The sequence below is a fragment of the Grammomys surdaster genome, unplaced genomic scaffold (assembly GCF_004785775.1).
Source record: "Grammomys surdaster isolate TR1022 unplaced genomic scaffold, NIH_TR_1.0 140, whole genome shotgun sequence".
Taxonomy (NCBI): domain Eukaryota; kingdom Metazoa; phylum Chordata; class Mammalia; order Rodentia; family Muridae; genus Grammomys; species Grammomys surdaster.
The window spans coordinates 3,418,281-3,434,949 of NW_021604598.1; the positions used below are offsets into that span (position 1 = coordinate 3,418,281).

Below are 16,669 nucleotides of genomic sequence, written 5' to 3' on the forward strand. Positions count from 1 at the left end.
AGTGTGTGTCTGTGTGTGTGTGTGTGTGTCTGTGTGTGTGTGTGTGTCTGTATGTGTGTGTGTAGTTTGGTTGGTTCTTTGGTTGGTTGTTTTCTCCCCTTCCTGCCCCTCCCACCAAGACCTGCCTCAGCCTCCTGAGTGCTGGGATTAAAGTAGTTCACCACCACGCCCAGCGGTTACTTTGTTTGTTTGTCTGGTTTTCTAAGACAAAGTTTGGTAGTCCAGGGTGTCTTCAGACTTGCTGATCCTTTTACGTCTACCTCTAGAATACAGATGTGCACCACTGTCCCAGGGTTGTGCAGTGCTGGGCTTCCAAGTCAGGGCTGCCCCATCCTTGGCAAGCACTATACCAACTGAGCTACACACATCGTGTTAGGCTTTTTGTTTTGTTTTGGGGACAAGGTCTCACATGGTAGCCCTGGCTGACTAGGAACTCCCTGTGTAGATGAGTCTGGGCTTTACTGTTTTTAAACCATTAAGCTATAGCTTTAGCTGGGCATAGTACACATGCCTGTAATCATATCCCTCAGGAGATGGAGATGGGAACTCAGGTCCTTGTGCCTGGGAGGCAAACACTTTACAGCCTTGAGATCATTCCTGAGCCTGAAACCTCTGATCTGAGGCTGAGGCTGGAGAGATGGCTCAGAGGTTAAGAGCACTGACTGCTCTTCTTGAATTCAATTCCCAGCAACCACTTGGTCATAACCATCTATAATGATATGTGCTGCCCTCTTCTGGCCTGCAGGCATACATGCAGGCAGAACACTTGGTACATAATAAGGACATCTTTTTTTTTTTTTTTTTTTTTTTGGTTTTTCGAGACAGGGTTTCTCTTTATAGCCTGGGCTGTCCTGGAACTCACTCTGTAGACCAGGCTGGCCTCGAACTCAGAAATCCACCTGCCTCTGCCTCCCAAGTGCTTGGATTAAAGGCATGCACCACCACTGCCTGGCCATAATAAATAAATCTTAAAAAACAAAAACCAAAACAAACAACAAACAAAATCAACCAAAACAGTATCATATTATTTCACCCAGGATAATCTCCATCTCAAGATCCTTTTGCCTCAGCCTCCCAAATCCCCGGGATCACAGGTATGTGCCATCATGTCCAGGGTCAGAATCCTTCCTTATAAAGGCACTAGGGGCAGGACTATTGTTCAAAGCATATCAAGGAAAAGAGGACATTTAAAAACCCCACATCACCACATTGCCCTTGCTACGTCCTCCCTCTCACCCCAGTCCCTCTCACACCAAGGATTTACCCTCATGGTTACTTGGGTGTGTGGGGGGTGATATTTGTATATCGTGGACTTTAAACATAGGTCTTTAATTTGGGGGAAGATGTCATTTTAGTTAAGAAAAAGCAGTTAAAGGGAGTTCTTCAGGCAAAGTACTGGACCCTGTACTATCAGTACTATTCTGTTACTTTTCCGAGATCCTACATTTTAAGTTGTGAAGGTAACTGAATGACAGTTAACATGGGCTCGGCCTGGTGGCCCATGCTTTGATCCTAGCATGACACAAGGGATGTGGATCCCTGTGAGTTCAAAGCTAGACTAGTCTACATAGTGAGTGCCAGGACAGCTAGAGCTACACAGTGAGTGAGACCCAGTATCAAATAATAAATACTAGACTGTTTTAAATACAGAGCTGTTCCTAGGTTAAAGAGAATGGTTAGCATCTAATTTTGTATTTCTATAAACTTTAGAAGGTAAACACCAGGGCTGGGAAGGATATTTTAAAATATCCGTCTAAAGAGAAAGAAAGTAAACATTGTTCTGGTTCTTCCAGGGTGTTTCAGTAAAGACCAGGTGTACTTGGATGGAATCCTTCAAATCCTTCGATTCAGAGAGTCCATAGACTTTCATCTGCTGACTGCCCTGGGCAAGGTGCGTGAACAGTGGGCCAGATGGCAGGGAAGCAACTCAAGGCCAAACCGTGTTACTCTGTTGCTGCTGAAACAGGTTTCTTTTTGTGACAATAGAAGGAAATGTTCTCTGTGATCAGTGAGAGACACAGGAATAGATGATTTGGAAATTTTCTTTATTTATATGTGCGTCTTTTTCTAAAAACCATCATATTATTTCACCCAGGATAATCTCCATCTCAAGATCCTTTCCAAGAGTAGGCAAGAGTGTTTGAAAGGAAGCTATAACTATGACACATGGCGTTTTTGAGCTCCCCTGTGAACAAGGCTATGCTCTAACATGACCATACCATTTCCAAAAAGAGTTATCATATCATCAATTCAGTATAAAACTAAAATACAGTACAAATCTCACTGTGGCCATCAAGGACTCCAGTGACTAGGTACTTTGTCAGTAAACACTGACGTTTTAAAAGAATCCTTTCTAAGCAACAAGTCTTAACAGTGGACTTCAAAGATTCCAGAACCCAGGGACCTAGGGAGATGACTCAGTGGTGTAAGAGCATTTGCTGTCCTTGCACAGGACCTGAGCTTGGTTCTGAGCACCCCACGTGGTGTAGCCACAGCCACACGAAGCTCCTACTTCAGAGGACCCATGCTTCTTTCTGGCCTCAGCAGGCATCTGCATACACATGCACATCTGCACAGGCACATCTGCATACACATGCACATCTGCACAGGCACACACACAGTAACTCTTTAAATGCATTTGGGAGGCTGGAGGATGAATCAGTGGTTAACTGTATTTGCAGCTCTGGCAGAGGACCAAGGTTTGATTCCCAGGACCCATATGACGGCTCATAACCAATTGTAACTGCAGTTTCAGGGGATCCAAAACCCTCTTCTGATCTCTAAAAGCAGCAGGGACATACATACATACAGGCAAACACATAAGCACATTCTTGAAAAAGTTAAAAATCCGTATATATTTCACAAGCTCTGTTGCAAACAGGCGTATTGTTATCTAGCCCCTGCCACTCCATTTACTGAGCACAGGCGGAGTAGATTTTAGCATCATTCTCAGGGCGCTAGGACTTTGGGAACAGTTAATTAGCATTGGCTTCACTCAAAGTCACCAGCTACGTTCACCCCTAACAAGGGAGGCTATCTGTCTGTCACGCTCTGATTTTATTTGTTTTTGAGGCATGATCTCACTATGTAGCCCTGTTGGCCCAGGACTCACTGTATAGACCTGGCTGGCCTTGAACTCCGAAGAGCGTGCTGTGGCCCTCGCCTCTGCCCTTGCTGCTTCGCCTGCACTGTGTGTTCTGGCCAGAAGTCCTTCCCTTAGCCCTTGGCTTCTGCAGGTCTCAGAATTACAGAGTGTAGGGCTTTGCTCTGGATTAGACTCTGCCTGAGGGACTGTGATCTCTCCAAACCACTACACCATTTCCCTGCCAGCAGTGAGGCTGTGTGACCCTCTCTTCCTTTCTGTGTCCACGGACTAGCATGTTTCATTTCCTGCAGTCACACCTTGGCCGTTTGGCACAGAGCTGTACATTTTGGCTTCTGTCACCTTTTGGCATTCACTTTTTACTGTGTCTACTCATCTCTTGTCTTTTATTTAAAGGGAAGAGGGCTTTGAGTCTTTCCTCAGAGGGCATTGTAAGGTGATTTATTGGCTCTATACTGTGGTATCAGGGGAGCTGGGGGCCTGAAGAGAAGGAACAAAATGGGGACAGTGACATTCCACCTCAAGAGCTCATGAGGTCACTGTCTGAGATGAGCAGTTTGTGATACAAATTAAATACAGTAGGAACATCAAAGATCACTGACCACACATCGCCTTAATCAAGTTTAATAATGATGAAAAGGTTTAAAATATTGTGATAAAAATTACCAAAATATGACAGAGATGTTAAATGATTCAATGTTGTTTTTAAAATGTTGCCCTTTGGGTTGGAGTGCTGACTCCGCAGTGAGACTGCCAGGTCATGCTCTGACCTTCTGGTGATCTTCCATTGTCTCTTCCAGAAACCCAGCCCCACTAAATAGTCAATGTGTCTTTTAAGTTGCCATTAGACTTAGTTAAAGCAGGGCTGCCATCAACCTTAAGTGTGTAAACAGCACAGTATCTTCCAGCTGTGACAGGACAAGATACACTTGTATATTTTAATCATGTCTGTCATAAGTGGAAAACCTACTTCTATTACATTTAGAGGTACAAATAAGTAACTTTGATAATATAAACATTAAAAATCATTAAGATGGAAGTACAATATGACTATGGTTTCTTCTCAAAAAGATTTCCTGCCAACCCTGGAAGACTGGTGATCAGAACATGGGCTATTTAAAATTAGCATACCAAACCAGGCTTAGTGGTACACACCTTTATCTCAGCAGTCAGGTGGCAGAGACAGGGAGATCTCTGAATTCAAGGCCAACATGAACTACATACTGAGTTCTAGGACAGACAGGGCTACACAGTGAGACCCTGTCTCAAAAATAAATAAATAAAATCAGCCTTGATTTAGAATTTAAAGGTAAAAATAACATAGAATTGTAAAAATTTTTCTCTTCTCCACTAGTTTTCCCTTTTCATGGGTTTGTTTGTTTTGAGACAGGGTCTCTCATATGCCCCTGCACAGGTCTGTGCAGCCCTGTGTAGACCAGGCTGGCCCTGAACTCAGAGATCTGCCTGTGTCTGCTTTCCAAGTGCTGGGATTAAAGTGTTTGCTAGTGTTCCTGACTTCATGCCTTTTAATGACTCAAGTTTCTTTACAGTTATGGGAGTCGGGGGTCAGGGGAGTTGACTATAGACACACAGGCAGCCCACCAGTGGCAACATTACCAAGCAAAATGTCTCCTTTGCCATCAACCATTAACTGCTTCCAAGTTAGGGAGTGGAGGTGAGGGCTCGTGAGCCTCCCCTTCAGCCTCAGGTCATACCTAGGTCATCATAGCTGCTGTGAATTCAGCCCAGAACTCAGCACCCCACACCACTAGCTGTTGCATTCTTTCTGACCCTTCTTCCATCTTCCAAGTCTGGAGAGTGACATAGATGGCCCATTTATGGCTGCCTGTTCAAATGTCACTTACTTCTTGACACTTTGACCGGTTATGAGTCTATGTATGTCCTCCTGCCCACTGTAGAAGGAATCTGCTCTGGCCTCAGCTGTGAGCAGGGGTCACCTGTGGGCATGAACATGGTTATTCAGAAGGTGATCTGGTAGGAACCCCACTTCCTTTACCAAACACCAACAGTAGCTTCCCAGCTAGGGCTATGACCTCCTCAACCACAGGCTTGGGGCCAGGTTTACAGTTCCTTTACAAAATTCTCTCCTATGGACAGAGCCTGGATCCTGACCAAGAGGGAGTTGGCCATCCCTATAAGGCTTGCCCGTGCTGCCACAGTGGGCGAATCACTGAGTCTACAACTGAGTGAGGCATGGGGACAGTTCCTCCCCAGCAGAGCACCTCCGGCCAACAGGGAGCGCTCACAATGGTTTTTAAGTGCTTAGAAAAATTCAAAGTTAAAGCAAGAGAATCTAACAAATTATGTCTGCCAGCTTAATAAACAGAATCAGGAAGCCAGCATGTAAGAGTGTTCCTTCTTCAGATTTAATCTTGATATCTTTTATTTAGATTTAATTAAGACATTTATTTGAGTTTAAAGTCTCCCCTACCTGCGTATGTAGCTTAGTGGTAGAGTACTTGCCTAGCATGCTCAGGCCAAAGTTGGATTCTCAGTAGCACCAAAAAGGTCAAAGTCTACTGTGAACACACAGGAAGCTTACTGCCTAATGTTCACACAGACTGATTTAGTTCCAAGACAGGGTGTGAAGTCAGATACTGACTTTTTTGTGTTTAGTTATGAGAGGCCATAAAAATAATATTTCATTTATTAATGTAGTAAAGGAAAGTAAGTAACCACTTTTGTTGGTTTTGGTTTTGATACAGGGTTTCACTATGTAGTCCAGGTTGGCCCCAAACTCACAGATAGCCATCTATCTCTGCCTCCAAGTTCCCAAGTGCTGGGGTTAAAGATGTGAGCCGCCGTGCCTGGCTTTATATCCACACATTCTCATTTAATGTTCTTGATCCCCTCCAAATGTCACTTGTAGTTGCAAAAACAATTCCTTTTCTTCCCCCCTCCCCCCCAGGTATCTTACGAAGATGTGGATCGCTTAAAAGAATTGGCCGTTACTGAAAACATGCGAGTCCCGCACTTCCTTCATGATCACAGCCGGTACATGGAGCACTTAGAGAAGATCATGGAGGTGAACGAGCTGACTGATGCTGAGCTGAAAGACCTCATCTAAGCAGCAGAGCCGGCTCTTCGTGGCTGTTAGCAGCTAGGGCACCAGCACCTGCAGAACTAGAGGAGAGCGGCCGACCCCCACGTGCTGAAGACCAGCTCTCAGGATCCAGCTGAAATTCTAGGTTATATGTAGACCTGAAAGTATTTTCCTAAAACATTTCTATAGACTGCGGGTGGAAGTCACTTCTCTTTTCATTCAGATCTCTCCAGAGACAAATGAAGATTCTGCTGCTGATGACTCCAGGATGCGTTGTGAACTTGAGCACTAGGGCCAGCTCTGGATTGGAGGTGGCCAATCTTTACGCTCTGCTGTGTAAATTCCAAGGTTCTATTTCCTCTGCTAAACAGTGAGAGTTGTTCTTCTTTGAAATACCCATTTTGTAACACCCCAGAAGGCTAGCAATATCTAAGAGTTCTTATTTTTCTTATGTTAAGTAATATTAAAAGGAGATTGAAAACTTTATGTTCAGTTATTTTATACATTTTCATCTTACCTTGGAAAAGTGTGTGTGTGTCTGTATCTTTGTGTGTGTGTGTCTGCATCAGTATGTGTCTGTGTGTGTCTGCCTGTGTGTGTGCATGTCTGTGTGTGTGTGTGTATCTGTCTGTGTGTCTGTGTGCGGTACTGAGGATCAGACCTGCGTATATTGTCACTGCTCTGTATCCCAAGCCTCAATGTTTGTCTCTGTTCATCTCCCCTTCCTGTTTATTGAGTCCACTGAAAAGGCCTGCGGGCTGAATACACAGAGCGTCACCCCCAGCACAGGGCATGTCTAGTTACCTCTGAATGAAACTGTTCACATTGCAGAAACATGGTTGCCCCTTTTAATTTTCAGTCAAGTTTTAAGATCCTTCCCTTGGCCTGGAAGTAGAGTGACAGTCCCCGGCAGTGGGGGGTCTGGGGGGTGGGTGCGTGGGTGGGGTTCCCGAGCATGAGCTGCTGCTTTCTGTCTTTTACCGAGTACTAAGTCCCTGGAGGATTTACCGATTTGAATCAAACATCTGGGGAGGGCAAGGCCTCTCCTCTTGTTTGGTGTATATCATGAGGACAGACAGGCTGACCTAGATTAACCCTGGCCATGGTCTGAAAAAGGACATTTGTGGCCATTTTCTTCTGACAAACAGCCGTTGACCAATTCTCACACAGCTTGAATTATGAGAATTCCGTGAGTCCGTTATCTGCATGCAGCATGCACACTGAGGCTAGCTGGCTCTTCCTACAACTGAACACCCGAGAGGAAAGCTGCTGTTAATACTCAGGATAGCCGAAGTGATTCCCACCCAGTGCCTACTAAAAGTTTATCTTTACCTCAGTGCAGGATGAAATATGCTGCTGTCATATAGTGTACATATGGGTTATATGATCTTTCTCCTCCACATATGTGGAAGGACTTGCTTCAGATAATAATGTTACAAGTAAGCCAGGGTCTCTTCTAGACAAGGCTGTGACCCTCTGCCCTTGGGGAGCATCAGCTGGTACTGGTCCATGAGGGCAAAGGGAGCAGAGACGATGGGGGTGGGGGCATCAGAAGCCCTGTGAGTATGTACAGTGAAGAAGACACACTAGAGCCAGATGCAGGGAGCCAGATCAACTTTACCCAGAGTGATGCAAGGCTTATATAGTTCTTGGAGACTGCCTGTAGGAACATCCAGGATGTTCTTATCAGGAAAGAAAGTTGAACCTGTACTCTCGCTAAGGCTGTGTGACTTTCTGCAGGTAGAGGTGTGTGGTAGGGTATTTGAATTCCCAAGATGAAGTCAGAGAAGGGGAAGCCCTGTCAATAAAGGGAGTCTTGCATTATACAGGGAGCTCCGGAAAGCTATCTGGACAACGGTAGATTTCAACCTTATTTAGTAGAGTTTTCCTACATAAGACTACACCTCTTGCCTTTGGCAGTACAGTAAGGCCCTTTGGATCGTGGAAAACCTACCTCCTCACACCACACTGTAACAGTTGGCGTGTGTCTCCATATCTGTTTGTCAGGCAGGGGCAGGACTTCAGAGATAGGGCATTTATCCTGACCCCGTCAAGCTGCCTTTCCTTAATCTGGGGACTCTGAGTTCCATGCCACCAAGAACACATAGTGAGACCCTGTCTCAAACAAAAGGAAGTGAGCTTGAGGATACTTATTTTCTTTCCTATATTGAAGTTAAGATCAGTTTTATTTCCTAAAATAGAAAATTTAATAAATAGAAAAATTTTGAAAGGCACTTAAAATTGAAGATATATTAATTTTAATTGTAAAAGGTCTTTACCATAGTTGTTGTTGTTTGAGTCTATAAATTTTGCCTGCTGTAACTCATTTTTTTACTTAGTATTTTGTGCATTTGCATATGTGCACTGTTACGGAGTCAGAGGACATCTCTGCAGAGTCTGTTTTTCCTTCACTGTTGGTTCTGGGATCAAACTCAGGTCACCAGGTTTGCGGAGGCATGCGATCTTACCCACTGAGCTGACCCACTGCTGCCTTCTGGTAATGCTAACATAGACTTGGGTCAAACATAAATTTGGATAAACTATTATGCTTTAATACCAGATGTATTCAAAATAACGTTAAAGTTAGGGAGTGGAAGGGAAGGTGGCTCATCATAAAGTGTTCATTGTATAGTCCTGAGGTTCTGGGTGTGATCCCCTGGAGGGTTGTGGGGGAGGAAGGGGCGGCAGGGCACTACTTGACTGAAATCCCAGTGCTGGGGAGGCAGAGGCAGGAGGATCTCCAGGGCTGGCCGGCCAGCCAGCCTAACTGAACTGGTAAAAGACCCTGTCGGAAGACACGCAGCATTGACCTCCACCTCCACCAGAACACACACAGGTTCATAGCGCACATACAATGAGAACATCACTCTAGTCTTTCCTTATACTTATGGGTTTTGTTTTTTGTTTGGGGGCTTTTTTTTTTTTAAAATATTTTTGAGACATGGTCATATTAGGTAGCTCTGACTGGTCTAGAACTTACTGTATATACCAAGCTAATCTTGAATTCACAGAGGCCTGTCTATGCCTCCCAAGTGCTGTGAGGATTAAATGTCTGGGGCCTGCCCTGGTCTTTAGAGGAAAAAGCTGAAGTGGGGCACAGCATCAGCCGAGGTCAGATGTGCTCTGGCCTTGGAACTCTATTTTTGTGGCTAACTATCTCTTACTATTTTGTGTTAATAAGCACTGGTTTCTTTTTCCTTACTATTTTACGCTGGCAGTAGGAGAGGATTAAGAAGAAAAAGGCTTAATTGATAGAGCTCTTTTTTCTCTCTGGCTCAAGGACCAGGTGAGATGCTTGGAACTTGTTAACTCCTTGTGAAAAGAAAAGAAGTACAAGAAAATTCACACACGTAGAAAACACTCATTCTGGATGAAGCAGAAAAAAAACAACAACCTTTAGTTTTTGTTTTCTTGTATATATACTGTCTCTTAAAAAATTACAACTATCAGGTGAAACACAACAGGATAATTGATTATATGATTTTCTCTCTCTCTCTCTCTCTCTCTCTCTCTCTCTCTCTCTCTCTCTCTCTCTCTCTCTTTGGTTTTTCGAGACAGGGTTTCTCTGTATATCTCTGGCTGTCCTGGAACTCACTCTGTAGATCAGGCTGGCCTCGAACTCAGAAATCTGCCTGCCTCTGCCTCCCAAGTGCTGGGATTAAAGGCGTGCGACCCCACTGCCCGGCTTTTTTTTTTTTTGCCTTTTACTTCCCCAACTTTATTAAAGAAAAAAGCAGTGGTGGTGAATCTCTAGAACATGGTCAATCTCCTGGGATTCTCCCTTGAAAGTGTGATATCTGATTTCCCAGCACACGCCGGTGTAACGTTCCCATCACTAAGCAGGTGAGAAGCTGACATCCTCATGTGCTCATCTTCCAACTTTCCCCAGTCTGTGGTCTGTCTTTGGATCAGCAATGATGGCCTGAACAGCTACTATGGCTTCATTAATTTTCGTCTGTAGCTCTCTGAGCTCTTCCATGTGCAGCAACCGCAGGATTTGAGCAGCTTCATTAAGAACTGCATCGCCTGTGTAAAAGCCAAGAATTTGCTTGTCTAAAGCAACAGGTAAGCCCTCTTTTGTTTGATTTGCTTTAGCAACTGCATCCTGTGTTAGATGGTCCTGAACCAAATTGCGAATTGCCTTAAGCATTGCCAAGTCGTCATTACGATGCTGACTGGATCTGAAGGAGGTTAGCCAGAGCCATGACACCAGCCTTAAAATCAGGGTTATTTATGTCCAAGTTGATCAATGGCTCTGCATTTTTAGCTTCGTTGTATTTTTCTTGTTATCAGGTACTAAATCCTTGTATTTTTCTGCATTATCTCCATATTCAAGTCTAACAGCTAAACCAAGAAGCCAGTCAATTGCTTCTTGCCGATCCTGAATCTTGAAAGGACAGTTAACATCTCTGAGATACTTTTCAAAGAACTTGGGCCAGTCACTGCTGTGGATGTTTCTCAAGTTACCTCTGTCTTCAATCTTGTAGTGTCTGATTTTCTGGTCTTCAAGCCAAATGATAAAGTTTCTAAATTCTGTTTCATCTTTGCAGTTGAAGCCTGATGGATTGTGGTAATCCAGGGCCGTGAGCTTGTGTCGGAACATGGTCCCCGCTGCTTGCGCTGGCTGATTATATGATTTTCTAAGTACTTTTACATTCCAGTAAGTTCACAGTAAGTTGAAGGCTATAATTCAGTTCAAAGATTGATATGACTTAAAGAACAACAGCAGGATTGTTTATGTGTCTTTTCATTAAGCCTAGTATCTGACTAAACATTCATTATCTGTCCCTAGCCCCATAAGTTCATTGTAAGTTTAAAGCAATAATTTTTATGTCACGGGTTAGCATGGTTTTGTTGAGATAAATTGTCTGCCTAGTGTCTTATTAGTTTTGAAGTTTTGTATAGATAAACTACGCAACATTACTATGTAAGAGTATATCTTCAGGTTGGTCTGCAAAACATCTGCCCAATAGGGTGGGCTAATGCCCAGGAATCGTTAGGCTATGTAACAAAGACAGGAAAGGCATCTCAGCAGCAAGAAGCAATCCTGGGAGGAAATCTCTGAAGGCTCTGCAATTCAGAGTTTGCCCATTGCGGCCATGCAAAACACTGGGCCATCTCCAGAGAATTCACTTTCATGTGTTTAGCCTTTCCTAGATGGTTTCTGACAATTAATGATGTGCTACCATGCCCACCTATACTTTTTTAAACAGGCTAAAAATTGACACTGCTTGCTTTATTTCCAAGAATTTGTGTGTAGCTACAAATAAAGAGTAATGGGGACTGGAGAGACGGTTCGTGGTTAAGAGCACTGTCTGTACTTCCAGAAGACCCAGATTTAGTTCCCAGAACTCATATGGTTTCTCTTTAACTCCAGTTCTAGTGGGTCTGATGCCCTCTCCTGGCCTTCTCAGGTGCTGCACACACACAGTGCACAGACACACGCACAGGCAACACACCCATATATGTAAGAGAAACAAATGTCAAAAGTAGGAATGCCGAGTTCTCAAATGGAATATGTCAATCTGTATGTACAAGCTTCTCAGCTTTGAGAGCATACTGATAGTTCATTCTAGCACTTCTTTTTAAAAGTATCTTTTAATATTTATAATTTTGATATACAATACAAATTTAAGTTACACTTACTGAATTTTAAGTACTTTTTATTTTTGAAAATATACAGTGAAATGATTATATCTAACTTCCCATTTCTTCCTTCACTTTGCTCCATGTGTTGTCCTCCAACTCACCCAGTGTCACTTCATATTTGGTTATCATTTATTTATTCATTCATTTATTTTAATAGGGTCTAACTATATAGTCTTTACTGTCCTAAAACTTGCTGTGTAGACCAGGCTGGCCTATAGCCATGATGACAAACACATTTTTACCATAACTAGCTTTAGAATTTTTTTATTTCAAGTTTTTCTTACTTTATAGGCCATAATTCCTGGAACTGGAAGTACAGGCCCTTGTGAGCTGCCTGATGATGGGTGCTGGGAACCGAACTCAGGTCCTCCAAAAGAGCAGCACATGCCTATCTCTCCAGCCCTGAAACTTTACACTGTATGTCTGGGTGTTTACACTATTTGGGTGTCTGTGGACCATTTGTGTGGCTGTTGCCCATGGAGACATTAGAGGGGTGCAGGATGCCCCAAAATTAGAATTACAGACAGTTGTAAGCCACTGTCTGTGCTGGGAATCGAACCTGGGCCTTCTGAAAGAGCCAGCTATTTCTCCAGCCCGAACCTCACTTTTAAGTGTATGTGGCTGTGTACACATGAGTGCAGGTGTCCTCAGAGATCAGAGCTACTGGATCTCTCCAGAGTTGGAATTATAGACAGTTGTGAACAGCCCAACGTGGATGTTCAGAACTGAACCGAGTCCTCTGGAAAAGGTAAAAGTGCTCCTTAATTGCTGTGCCATTTCTCCTGTCCCCAAATCAAATTACATTTAGTTAATTTGTTTTGAGACAGGATCTCTCTATGTAACCCTGGCTGGCCTGAAACTCAGAGAGATGATTGTTTCTGCCTCCTGAGTGCTGGAATTAAGGCATAGGCCAGACACATCTGACTGAAAGCTTACTTACTCTATGTGTATGAATCTGCCTGCATGTATGTATGTATACTATACACCTGTGGTGTGCCTGATGCCCACGGAGCTCAGAAGAGAGCATGAGATCCCTGTGGCTATGGGACACTATGTACATGACGGGACTCAAACCCCAGTTTTCTGCAAAAGCAACAGATATGCTTAACCACGCTGAGGCAACTCTCCAGCCCACCCGACTCTATGAGAGATGTCATCTCTGTAACTTTTATGGGCTGCAGGAAGGGAAGACAATCTGAGCGAGGCAAGAAAGTGGCTTGGTTCAACCAGACCCAGTAGCCGGTGTTTGTTCTGTCAGGAGTCTGACCCGAGTGGTTTATCTTAGGTGTATTTAAGTACAGTATAGTTTGGTGATAATTAACTCAGTCCCATGTACAACAAAGTGTGCCTAAGTCTCCCCGAGGACAGACCAGATGTGACTGTATCAAAACAATTTGTAAAGACCATAAAGATGGGCTCTATAGATTGACTGAGAAAACCAAATATACTAGGCGGGTCTAGGGCAGGGCCCGATCCTGGAAAAGTTTCTAGTTGCACCGATGACGAGGTCACCTGGCTAGCAAGCACATCTGCTCCAGGCTTCTGGGCGTGGAACAGCTGCCGCATCCCTTCCCTTGAAGGAACAATCTCGTGTGCTATAATTCCAGGCTCCTTAGTGCTTCTTGGTGAGCAAAGACCTTTCTGGACCTTCTACCCTGGCCTTTATTTTTTTTTTTAAGACTTGTTATGCTGGGACTGGTGAAATGGCTCATTTGTTCAAGAGTGTACAAGCCATGCATGGTGGTGCACACCTTCAATCCCAGCAGCTGGGAGGCAGAGGCAAGTGGATCACTGTAAGTTTGAGGCTAGCCTGGTCTACAGAGTGAGCTCCAGGACACCCAGAGCTATATAGAGAAACCATCTTGAAAAACCAAAAACCCAAACCAACAAAGAGTGTGGACAGCTTTGGCCCATCGATCGCCAGCTTCTGTATCTGTGGCACCAACCCTGACCTCCGCCACGTCCAGTCTTCACTACGGGCAACTGGGCGGGTTGTCATTATGCAACACGAGGTAGGAATTTATGGGTGTGTTCTGGGATACAGGTTATTATCTAATTAAATGACAGTCCTCTCTGAAGATCTTAGGACTCCTGGCCATAAACTACAGTAAATGCAATGCAAACACACAAATGTCTTCACTGTTACAGGAAACTCCACCCTCAAGTCAGTGAATAAGGACGGGATGTGAATCTGCACATTTTCTTTCTTTTTTTCTTTTTTGGCTGTTCAAGACAGGGTTTCTCTGGGTAACCCTCGCTGTCCTGGAACTCACTCTGTAGACCAGGTTGTTTTACTTTTTGAGTCAAGATCTCACTTGGCAGCCAGGCTGGTTTTCAACTTAGACTTCTGCTTACACCTCTTCCTTCTAGATGCTGGGACTAAAGGATGTACCACTATGGCCAGCATTTTTGTTTTTGTAGAATAGGATCTACTTAAGACAAGGGGTGGCGGGCTGGGTAGGAGCAGTAGTACCAAGCCTACACTTACAAGGGTCAAGGGTTCAGATGGTTAATTTTAAAAAGCCAAGAACATGACAGCATGTCAGGTCTGGAGATACAGTTCAGTCTGTAAGAGCTTGTCTTGCAAGCATCAGGATTCATGTGAAAAAGCTAAGCATTGTGGTGTGTACTTGTGATTCAGTGCTGGGGAAGTGAAGTAAAACAGGAGAATCCCTGAGCCTCACTGCCCAGCCAGTCTGACCTGCAGGCCAGTGAAGGCACCTAAGAGTGACATCTGAGGTTGTCCTAGCATGCATGCATACACACACACACACACACACACACACACACACACACACACCCTATATACACTGGCATAGTGGCAAATGCTTTTAATCTTAGCACTTAGCAAGCAGAAGCAGGCAGATGTCTATGAATTTAAAGCCAGCCTGTCTACATAGCTAGCTCTGGGCTAGACAGGTCTACATACTCAGACCCTGTCTCTAAATGGAACAAAACATCCTATATATCATGTTGGTAGCATATGAGATCTTTTCTTTAAAAATAAAGGTCTTGCAACTTAGCCTGGGCCAGCCGTGAACTCGGCAATCTTTCTGTTTCAGTCTCTTCCAGAGCTGGGATTGGAGGCATGTGCATACACTTAGGTCTACATGAGATATTTCTGAAAAACTTCATGCAAACAGGTAAGCCTACTGGAATTGGGGTGAGAAAAAGGAGTACCTTTTAGATTTGTCTGTATTAATAATGACTACATTTAAAAATAAAACACGAACTTTTATTATCATGGGAAATGAGTTACCACACATGGAGTGCTAACGCTGTGGCAGTGCCCTAGAGCGCTTCTTCGGAGTCTTTCATCACCGCCCACTGCAGCGGCCTATTAAAGGAGTCACAGACACAAGTGACCATCAGGGGAGAGGACACAGACGCCGAAGGCAGCCGCACCTGGGAGCCCACCTGCTCTGCGGTGGTCACTTGGCACCAGAAGGCTGTGAGAGCCCATGGCTGTGCCAGGTGTCCCGTCTCCTGCTCTCGGCGGCCCTGTCCTTTGTCCTGTGGGCGGTGCCGAGGATGCCACCATCAGCTGTCACTCTGAGTCTGAGCTCTCACTAGACTTGGAAGCCTTGTGCTTCCGTTTCTTCTTCTTTTTCTTCTCCTTCTTCCGTTTCTTGTGCTTTTCTTTCTTCTTCTTTTTCTTGCGCTTCTCTTTGCTTCCTGAGGAGCTGGAGCTGCTCTCATCTTCCTCCGAGGTGGAGTCCTCCAGTAACTGTTTTAACTGCTGGATCCTAAACAGACCCACCACAACAACATTCACTTAAGCAGCAGTGAGGAGGGCATCCCTTTTCCCTTTTCATTGTCTTAAATATATGCTTGCTCTCCAGGCCCTCAGGACTACTACCTAGCAAATGCACACCTACTGTGCCATCCCCAGTGTTCATAGCAATGCAGCTTCTCAAGAACTACAATACAGCCAATTAGAAACAAACCTTTCTACTTTTCATAACAGGGTCCCCATGTATTCTGGGCTAGCCTTAATTCATACCCAGTCAATAATGACCTTGAACTTCTAATCCTCCAGCCCTCACCTCCTAAGAGATGGTGATATAGGTGTGCATCATAGTATCTGATATATGCAATGCAGGCGATCAAACCAACCCAGGGCTTCTCACATGCTACCAACTGAATCACACCCCCTTCCTTAATCTTGTCTAAAAATGAAAATAACAAAAACTCAGATGTTCAATGACACTGAAGGTAGTCTGAGTCCCAGAGAGTCAGTTCTACAAGGTGTGGTGGCATACAGGTCATCTCAGCACTCCGGAGACTGAGGCCAGCTTGGCCTACATGTTGAGACACTGTAGACGCACACACACACACACAGAGCACAATGTGATTGCCTACAACTCAAGGCACGCCCACTGCTTATTTAGGGAACTGTAGTAGAAGCTGGCCTGCTCACTACCCTGACATCTCTGTTCAGTGATGAATCTTGCTCTCCCAGTGTTGTTTATAACACTGTACAGTTTCAACTTCAAGAGGACATTGGTAGCGATGGCTAGCCTTACCTTACATCCTTTTCATGTCTTTTGTTCTCTCGAATGATGTCATACATGGGGTCTTCATGTGCCTTAAGGGTTACAGAGGATTACAGTTTGGTTAGTTACCATAGACTGCTTATTATGTAAAAATTAAACCTCTATGTATGGAAACCAATATTTTATGTGGCTTTTTTTGTTATTGTTATTAAATTTGAGTCTTTATCTAGCCTGGACTGCCTTCGAACTGGCTATGGAGCTCAGACTGGCCTTGAATTTTCAGTCTTCCCTTCTTAGCCTCCTGAGTGCTGAGATTACAGTTAGCTTCCTATAGCTTGATGATAGATATATCAGCAT

The 16,669-nt window shown here is 44.2% G+C and overlaps 2 protein-coding genes and 1 pseudogene across 4 annotated transcripts in view; 1 reads left to right on the forward strand and 2 right to left on the reverse strand.

The window, feature by feature from the left end:
- Kiaa0895 (KIAA0895 ortholog) overlaps positions 1-6,647 on the forward strand; it is a 24,374-nt gene extending 17,727 nt beyond the window's left edge. For both annotated transcript variants that reach the window (XM_028763809.1, XM_028763811.1), the window contains 2 exons: positions 1,794-1,891; positions 6,033-6,647. In XM_028763809.1, coding sequence (XP_028619642.1) covers positions 1,794-1,891; positions 6,033-6,191 — 257 coding nt within the window. In that variant the 3' untranslated portion in view covers positions 6,192-6,647. The remainder of the gene's footprint in view (positions 1-1,793; positions 1,892-6,032) is intronic.
- A 1,880-nt stretch (positions 6,648-8,527) lies between these two features.
- Positions 8,528-16,669, reverse strand: part of Rp9 (RP9 pre-mRNA splicing factor) — a 31,274-nt gene continuing 23,132 nt past the window's right edge. Inside the window, exons 5-6 of one of the 2 annotated variants that reach the window (XM_028763927.1) lie at positions 16,343-16,404; positions 8,528-8,670 (exon numbers count right to left, since the gene is read on the reverse strand). In XM_028763927.1, the coding sequence (XP_028619760.1) occupies positions 8,535-8,670; positions 16,343-16,404 (198 nt within the window). In that variant the 3' untranslated portion in view covers positions 8,528-8,534. Of the gene's footprint in view, positions 8,671-15,029; positions 15,563-16,342; positions 16,405-16,669 lie in introns of those variants that run through there. The other variant, XM_028763926.1, reaches the window with a different exon arrangement.
- LOC114618230 lies at positions 10,002-10,770 on the reverse strand (annotated as a pseudogene).